Here is a 9,777-nt window from a genome sequence, read left to right on the forward strand (position 1 = left end):
ACGGGCCCAGCCGCTCCGCGGCATGTGGGATCCTCCCAGACCGGGGCGCAAACTCGGTTCCCCTGCATCGGCAGGCGGACGCGCAACCACTGCGCCACCAGGGAAGCCCAAAAATTCCATTTTTGATAAAAACTCTCAGCATGTTAGAAATAGAGGGGAACTACTTGATACAGAACATCCACAAAAAACCTATAGCTAACATTATACTTAGTGGTAAAACACTGAATATTTTTCCTTAAGATTGGGAGCAAAGCACTCTCATGCAACACAGGTACTGGAAGTTACAGCCATTGTAATAAGGCAAGAAAAAGAAACAGTCATATAGACTGGAAAGAAATACAATTTTTTATATTTGCAAATGACCTGAAATACTTAGGTGTAAATCTAACAAAAGACTTACAAGACTTGTATGTCAAAAATTATAAAATGCTTATGGAAGAAATCAAAGAATGCCTAAATAAATGGATAGACATACCGTGTGCATGCATTGGAAGATCTAATATAGTAAATACATTAATATTCCTCAAACTCATCTGTAAGTTTAATAAAATTCCTTTCAAAATCCCAGAAAGATTATTTGTAAACAAAGACAAGTTTAGTCTAAAATTTATATAGATAGGCAAAGGCTCTAGAATAGCTAAAACAATTCTGAAGAACAAAGTGAGAAGAATCATTCCACATGATATTACAACTTATTATTACAGCTACAGTACTTGGTGTTGGTGGGACAACAGACATAGATCAGTGGAACAGAATAGAAAACCCAGAAATATACCCACACAAATAGACTCTTTCAATTTTTTTAAAAGTTGCAAAAGCAATGCAATGGGGGAAAACAGTCTTTTCAACAAATGGTGCTGGAGCAATTGGACAACCATAGGCCAAAGAAATGAACCTCAACCTAAACCTCTCACTCTGCACAAAAATTAACTCAAAAGGGATTATGGATTTAAATGTCCAATGTAAAACTATAAAACTATGGAGGAAAAAAAAAAGAAAATCTTCAATATCTATGGCTAGGCCAAGGGTTCTTTACACTAAAAGCTCAGTACATAAAAGGAAAAATTGATCAACTGGACCTCATCAAAATTAAAAATTTTTAAGCTATAAAAGATCATGTAAAAACAATGAAAAGACAAGCTACATGCTAACAGAAAATATTTACAAACCACATATGTAACAAAGGACTAGTATCTAGAATATATAAAGAGCTCTCAAACTCAACAGTAAAGGAACAATCCAATCAAAAATGGACAAAAACCATGAACAGATATCCTACTGAGGAGGCTTTACAGATGTCCAGTAAGCACATGAAAAGATATTCAACAACTTTAGCCATCAGGGAAATGAAAATTAAAATCATGAGATATTACACATCTATCAGAATGGCTAACATGTAAAAATAGTGAAAACACCAAGTGCTGGCAAGAATGCAGAGAAATTTTATCACCCATTGATTGCTGGTGGGAATGTAAAACGGTGCAGCCATTCTAAAAAACATTATAGTAGTTTCTCATAGAACTAAACATGCAATTACCATACTACTCAGCAGTGTAGTTTATTTATCCCAGGGGAATGAAAACTGGTATAAGAATATTCATAGATTATGTTATTTGAATAACCCCAAACTGGAATCAATCCAGATGTTCAACAGGTGAATGTTTAAAAAAACTGTGGTACATACATACCATGGAATTTTTTAGTATTTGCTTTATTGTTTCATCACTATTCAGCAATAAAAGGCACAAACTGACATATGCAACAATTTGGATGAATCTACAGGGAATTATGCTAAGTGGAAAAAAACATCCCAAAAGATTAAATACCATATGATTCCATTTATGTAAAATTTTTGAGATGGTAAAATTTTGGAAAAAAAGATAAGATTAGTGGTTGCTAGGGCACAGGGATGGGAGTTGAGGAGTGAGCAGGGAGTTGAATGTGGTTTTAAAAGGGCAACCTGAGAGGTCCTTCTGGTAACGGAACTGTTCAGTATCTTGACAACGGTGGTGGATACCTAAACTTACAATGAGATGTACAGAACTAAACAAACACACACACAAACAAATGTATACAAGTAAAACTGGAGAAATCTGAATAAGATCAGTGGAGTCTTATCAATGTTAAGATCCTGGTTGTGAGACTATACTGTAGCTCTGCAAAATTTTACTATTGGGGGAAACTAGTTAAATGGTACATGGGATCTGGCTGTATTATTTCTTACAACTGCACGTAAATCTACAACTATCTCAATAAAAACTTCAGCTGAAAAAAAGGCTATGTATTATATGATTCCATTTATATGACATTCCAGAAAAGTAAAAAAAACTACAGGGACAGAAAACAGATCAGTGGTTGCCAAAAGGTGAGAGTCAGGGGAAGGTTTGAGGAATTCAAATTTTTTGGGGGGGTGGTGGTGGTTATGGAACTGTTGTATATTCTGATTGTGTTGACGGTTATGTAACTGTAGTGTTTGTCAAACACAGAAATGTATACTAAAAAGGGCAGAACTATATGTCAATTATATCTCAGTAAACCTGATTTTAAACAAAGGACACTACTAAAAAATAATCATTTAGCAGGACCAATCAAGAAAAAAGAGAAAAGCAGAAATAAACATTAACAGGAAAGAAAAAGGAGATAAATACTGATATAGTACATTTTTTAATCACAAATATCCCTCATGTAATGATACTGAAGATCTACTGATAAATGAAAAAGGCAAGATGTGTACTTCTTTGTACCATTTATGTACAAAAAAGTATGCACTGAATAGCAACGAGAACTATAATAAGAAACTAGTGTCAGTAGTTGCCTAGGGACCAAGCACTTGAGTGGCTGCTAAGGATAAAAGTGGGAAAACTTGGGTTTTGGTCTATACCTTTTTAAAATTTTTCAAACGGGTATTATGTGGAAATATTACTTAGTCCAAATGAGAACTAAATAGAAGAAAATAATTTAAAAACTTAATCACCTACCCTCAAATAATAAGAATATTATGAATGACTATAAAATTTTTTTTAAGTTTTGTTTTTTTTTTTAGATTTTTTTTGATGTGGACCATTTTTAAAGTCTTTATTGAATTTGTTACAATATTGCTTGTGTTTTATGTTTTGGTTTTTTTGGCCACGAGGCATGTGGGATCTTAGCTTCCTGACCAGGGATCGAACCCACACCTCACTGCATTGGAAGGTGAAGTCTTAACCACTGGACTGCCAGGGAAGTCCCTGACTATAGAATTTTAAACTTAAAATAATTTCATAGAAAAATATAAAATTACCAACCCCAAACCAGAAAAGAACAGTAGAAAAGAATATTATAGTATAATTTAAAATATGAAAATATAGGGAAACATTCCCAAATAACATTATAAAATTAAATTCTGCAGTGTTGAAAAAGAACAGTTAATATTTTACAACCAAGTTCAACTTGGGAATTCAGACTTACTATAATTTAGCAATATAAATGAGCAATTTTGTAATGGTACAGGAATGGACAAATGAGAGGGTGTGGGAAAAAAGGGAACCCTCTTGCACTGTTGGTGGCAATGTAAATTGATACAGCCACTGTGGAGAACAGTATGGAGGTTCCTTAAAAAACTAAAAATAGAACTACCATATGACCCAGCAATCCCACTAATGTACATATACCCTGAGAAGACCATAATTCAAAAGGACACATGTACCCTAATGTTCATTGCAGCACTATTTACAATAGCCAGGACATGGAAACAACCTAAATGTCCAACAACAGAGGAATAGATAAAGAAGATGTGGTACATATATATAATGGAATATTACTCAGCCATAAAAAGGAACGAAATTGGGTCATTTGTAGAGATGTAGATGGACCTAGAGTCTGTCATACAGAGTGAAGTAAGCCAGAAAGAGAAAAACAAATATCGTACATTAACGCACATATATGGAATCTAGAAAAAAGGTACAGATGAACCTATCTGCAGGGCAGGAATAGAGACACAGACGTAGAGAACAGACATGTGGACACAGAGGGGGAAGGGGAAGGTGGGATGAATTGGGAGATTAGGATTGACATATATACACTACCATGTATAAAATAGATAGCTAGTGGGAACCTGCTATAAAGCACAAGAAGCTCAGCTTGGTGCTCTGTGATGACCTAGATGGATGGGATGGGGGTGGGGGAAGGAGGGAGGTCCAAGAGGGAGGGGATATATGTGGGGGAGGGGATATACATATAGCTGACTCACTTCATTGTACAGCAGAAACTAACACAACATTGCAAAGCAATTATACTCCAATAAAAAAAAAAATACATCAATGGAATAGAACAGGACCCTGACAAAGAACCATGAATGCACATAAAATAACTAGATCTATAACAGAGCTTGCATTACAGATCAATGGTGAATACCAATTATCAATATGGAAGAAAAAAACCAAAGACTTAGATCTCTATTTGAGACTAAACACAAGAATAGATTCCAGAAAGATCAAAGACGTAAATGTGAAAACACTTTTAGAAAAAAGCCCAGAATATTACCTTCAGTGATCTTTGCAAAGGAAATGATTTCTTAAATAAGATGGAATAAGAATAAACTGTAGAGCAAAGGATTGATACATGTCATATTAAGTTTTTAAAACTTCTTTTCAACAAAATACAAAGTGAAAAGATCAGATTGAAAAGCTACACAAGAAGAAATTGCAATGTATATTAACAAAAAATTATAAGATCCTACTTTATATTTTAACGGATATATAAAGTATAATAAATAGACATCAAGGATATACATCAAATTCTTGCCAGTGGTTGGTTACTTCTTGGAGTAACGAATAGGACTAAGAATAGAGGCAAAAAGGTACTCCAATTTTATCTGTAATATTATTTATTTCAATGAAAAAAAAACTTGAAGTAAAGGGTAAAATATTAAAAATCATCAGTTCTGAACAATGTGAACATGAGTGTTTATTATTCTCAGTATTTTTATTTTAATCTAAAAAGCAAGCAAAACCAAAACAGATAAAACTGGCTCCCTGCCCTGGCCAAAACAAAAGTTCAGACACCAAAGATAATTTCCCCCAAGACCATGATTTGGGAAGGCTGGCTCTTATTCTTTCTTTCCTTTGCAGCTGTATTCAAATTCTCATGTATAACTCTAATCAAGATGAGGAAGGTAGCCTATCTTCTGCTGGGCTGGGAAAGTGGAAAGAAGTCACAATCAAGTCCAAGGTAATTGGAATGACAAAAGCTGTAAGCAACAGGGAGAGCTAACATTTCAGAGGCTGTCCATGGTGTGCCAAGGAGAAAGCCCCTTTTGTTTCTCATCAGACTCGCAGCTGAATGTGAGGAGTGCTGTGTCACGGCCCTTGTCAGAGGATGATGGAGCTTGGCAATATGGAGAACCCCAGGAGATTCATGTCCAATGTAGGAATGTTCCTTCACAACAGCAGGTCCTCTGTCTGGAAGGAATATGAGGTAACGGACACAGCACACTAGGATTTCTCCAGCATCCAAGACAAAATAAGCCTTCATTGAGGTGGTGTCCAAATACAGGCTGCTGCCCTGCTCTCACAATAACATGAAGATACAATCAGCTCTATTTAGAAAAGCCATTAGTCTTAATCAGGAAAAAACATACTCCCCATATTTTAAAAAGCTGGTTACCACTAATGACAATCCAATAAGCATTTGAGAAATGCCTACTATAATCCTTGACATCATAAATAAGGACTTCCCAGGACACAGTTTAGGGACTCCTTGGGACAAACACAAAGTGAGGTACTAAAGTAGAACAAAAGCAAAGAAATGCCTCTAAGAAAACCGATTTCTGGCTTTGCCACTCTGTCTCTGACAACAGCATTTCCTCCTGTCAAATAATTGTTAACTGTAGCTATGCCTCTAACTCCTCTTCATGAAAACCAAAATTCTAAAGTTTGGAAAAAGACACCCCAAATCAATGAATTTACTTTCCCTGACTGTCCTCAAAAACAAAAAGAAACCATTGGACCCCCAAAAGATACATGATATGTTGATTTCTAAAAGAAAAGTTACATGGTTTTTCTTTTTTGTTTCTCTTTAAAAGTAAACAGAGGGGGACTGTGTATTAGTTAAGTACTAAATAAGTAATTTAAATTCAATCTCTCAGGAAATTCAGAGATAAAGCAAATACAAAATAAAAGAAGAACTGATAAATATAGGCAATGTGGACAGACATCTGATAAATGGCGAGGCAGAAATAATAAACAGGTACACTTTAAAATGTACCAGATTCATAAACGTAGAGGTTTCTTTCTCTCTAAATGGTACTTTTATACCCCTAGAGAAAGCAGGGCTATAAATACCAGAAAACATGTAGAATTTCACAAGGTGTTTTCAAAGGACTACTTTAAATTCTGCAGTGAAATTCAGTCTTATGTAAAGAAACATAAAGGACCTCTGATACACATATCCTCCTTTACTCATGTCTCAGTTATTAACTAGGTCCCTGGGTCTCTCTCAGCTTCTCCTTCTAGATACAAACCAAAATCTGCCCACGTAACTTTCCCATTGAAGCCTTTCAATGATTTCCCACGGCCCACAAGAAAAAGTCCTAGTCTGGCATGGCATACCAAGGTCTCGAATGACCTGCCCTGTTTTCTACCTTCCTCCCCAGTGTTATCTGCCACTACTTCCCACTTGATTGCTTTTCACTAAGTCATCTATAGTTCACTACATATAAAGTGTTATTTCATACCTCTGTGCCTTGACTTCCCGCATACTCCCTTCTGTCTGGAATATTCTCCCCTCACCTTCACCAGATTAACTCAGTCATTTTCTAGAAAGTCCCACTTCTTCCAGCAGAGCTAAGTACTCCTTTGTGCTCCCAGAGCATAATTTGAAGATTCAATCACTTTACTGAACAGCTACTATATGGTCAGGTACTGCTCTAGGCATTGAGGATAGGGCAAAGTACAAAAGAGAAGTCCCTGCCTTTACAGAGCTTACAGTACAGTGCAGGGGAGACCGATAATATATAAGAAATGTAAGTTAGGTGTTGATAAATAAGAAAAATAATGGTAGGTTAAGAGAATGATAGGAGACAGAGGTGTGCTAGTTTAGCTAGGTTGGTCAGGGAGGGAGTCTCTGATGAGGCATCAGAGAGGGAGAGAGCCAAGCAGTTAACTTGGTGCATTCTGGACAGGCGAAAAAATGCAGAGGCCTGAGGTGGAAGTGTGCTTGGTGCGTTGAGGAACAGCAAGGCTTTTTTTTTCTTATACTTGAATTCTTATAAACTGGCTGCCGTGTGGAGAATAAGCTATAGGTGGCAAGGGTGGATATAAGCAGGCCAATTGCAATAAGGAAGAACAAATCTGACTCCATATTAGATCTGCTACTTTTACTTAACGTTTGTATTCTGTTGCTTTTGCTACAAGTTAGGAATGTTGCCTATAGCCTGAAATATATAGGATAGCCCATTCTCATGTCTCTGACCATTAAAAGTACAACACTTTTCATTCATACAGAGATTAAAAAGTTGCAGAACAGAGAATAACATTTGTCTTGTTGGAGGTTTACAGGAACATTGTGACCTGACCTGACCTACCTGGATGGCTGCAAAAACAAATGACTCCCACACCAAGAAGTTTGCTACAAGCAGCCGCACCCCTCCCCTTTTAATATAAGAGAAGCTTGAATTCTAACTCAAGTAAGATGGTTCTTTGGGACTCCAGCCCACCATCTTCTCAGTCTGCTGGACTTCCAAGTAAAGCTGTTGTTATCCCAACAACTTCTCTCTCGATTTATTGACCTGTTGTACAGTGAGCGGTACGAGCTCGGTCTCAGTAACACAATTGGAAGGCTACTATAATAACACAGGTAAGAGATTAGGAAGGCTTGGACTAAAATGATGCTAAGAAGTAGTAAGATTCTATATATTTTTGAAGGCAGAATTGAAAATAAAAACAAGAACAAATGGACTAGACGTGGGGTGTGGGAGAAAGAAATCAGGGATGATGCCCAACTCTTAATCCTGAGCAACTGGAAAAATGGAGAGATTGAGAAAAATGTGCAGAGCAGGAGATAAGGCGGGGGAGGGGAAGGGGCCAGGGAAAGGTAAAGGAAGGACCAAAAGTTCAGTTTTGGACACATTAGCTTTAAACATCCAGGTGGAGATGTCAAGTAGGCATCTGGAAATACTAGTCTGGAATTTAGGGGCAGATCAGAGCTGAAGGTATAAATTTGGCAATTATTTGAAATCAAAAGGCATGGGAAGCCACAGGACTGGATGAAAGTACCTAGGGGATGAGTATAGAAGAGAAGAGGTACAAGCACCAAATCCTGGGATAACTGAATTTTTAGATTTTGAGAACATGAGGAGGCTCCAGCAGAGGAAATATATCTCTAGCTTAGTCCAGATGGCAAGCTTCTTGAGAGTAGACACTACTTTTTTTGTCTTATCTTCAGCTTCTGGCTCTAAGCCTCTTAGTCCATAGTAGGTATTCAGGAAATAAATTAAACTGTCCTTTGAAGCCCAGCTATTAGAATCTAGAGTTATTTCCTAGAAGGTCTCCTGGTACAATATGAGAGTTCAATGATTGACATATGACCAACCCAGTGAGGACATCTTTTCAACCACCTGCAGCACAAACTGAATTGATTTTGAAATAGCACACCACTGCTACACAAGCCATGAAGAGAAAAGGCACAGATGAAGGCTCTAAAAGAAAGAGTCTATTGATTGGAAAAGCAAACACTATGATGTTTAAAGGCCAAGAATCATGAAACAGAGATTTTTCATCTCCTATTGTTTCACAAAGTAAATAAACATGAAACATATGGGCGATTCCTCACTTTTTGTGTGTGTGTTAGTCCATTATCAGTAGAGAGGCTAAACTTCCAGCTCCACCTGACAGTAGAAGGCAATAAAGATGATAACTGAGCACCTGTAAGGAATTATAACACTCTTAATAAGTATGTCTCCTGTCAGTCCTCTAAACATTTTATTCTGTTCATCAAAAAAAGTTGAAGTCATATAGGTAACTGGAGCTTGTATTTTATTCTTTGATGGAAAAACAGAATATGTAAATTTCTGGATCATCTTTAAAGTCTTCTGCTGCCAAAATGACTAATCACATGGAAACAGATGTGTGTGAATAATCCAACTGACTCACAAAATAACTTTGCTACCATAAAGGACACTAAACTGATTATAAAGGCTTTTAATTCATGCCCTCAAAAGATATTTTGGCTAATTTTTCTTACTTATGTCTAAGTTGAGCAGAGGTATTTGGTGTTTAATGACACAAGACAGGAAAATGAGAGGAGAAGGAGAAGCTCAGGGAACCTAACAACTACAGAAGGATGCTGTAGAAATTAGAATTTATACGAAAATCAAGTTAAACACTGACTTTAAAAACCCATGGTCAAATGAAAGGAAATTTTTTTCCTCAAAATGAATGGATACCTCAATCCCTCCAAGGAACCTAAAGCTCAAATGTGATTCTGTATGGAACACTGAATTATCCAGGCAGTCAAGTCTTCACCTTTTACTAACTATGCACTGTGCTATTCACTATTCATTGGCATTTTGGAGAGAAATTATGCATATAACTTAGAAGACAATTTAAAGGTATGGTAAGCATGGTACTAATACCCTGTTTATATATCACTCTTAATTCATAATGAATGTATTTGAATATAAATTCCTCTGTGCTTATTCACCATTTTATCTCGCATCAGCATGAATGCTATTATAGTTCTTTTTTTTTTTTTTTTTTTTTTTTTTTGCGGTACGCGGGCCTGTCACTGTTGTGGCCTCTC

General features: G+C 36.5%; 1 protein-coding gene across 7 annotated transcripts in view; it reads right to left on the reverse strand.

The window, feature by feature from the left end:
- The window catches only part of TBCEL (tubulin folding cofactor E like), a 75,831-nt gene that overhangs the window by 18,811 nt on the left and 47,243 nt on the right, over positions 1-9,777 (reverse strand). The window contains exon 8 of one of the 7 annotated variants that reach the window (XM_055091735.1): positions 5,371-5,438. The exons of the other annotated variants lie outside the window; for them this stretch is intronic. Within the exon in view, the coding sequence (XP_054947710.1) occupies positions 5,393-5,438 (46 nt within the window). The 3' untranslated portion in view covers positions 5,371-5,392. Of the gene's footprint in view, positions 1-5,370; positions 5,439-9,777 lie in introns of those variants that run through there. 7 annotated transcript variants of the gene reach the window in all.

This window comes from Physeter macrocephalus, chromosome 16 (genome assembly GCF_002837175.3).
Source record: "Physeter macrocephalus isolate SW-GA chromosome 16, ASM283717v5, whole genome shotgun sequence".
NCBI lineage: Eukaryota > Metazoa > Chordata > Mammalia > Artiodactyla > Physeteridae > Physeter > Physeter macrocephalus.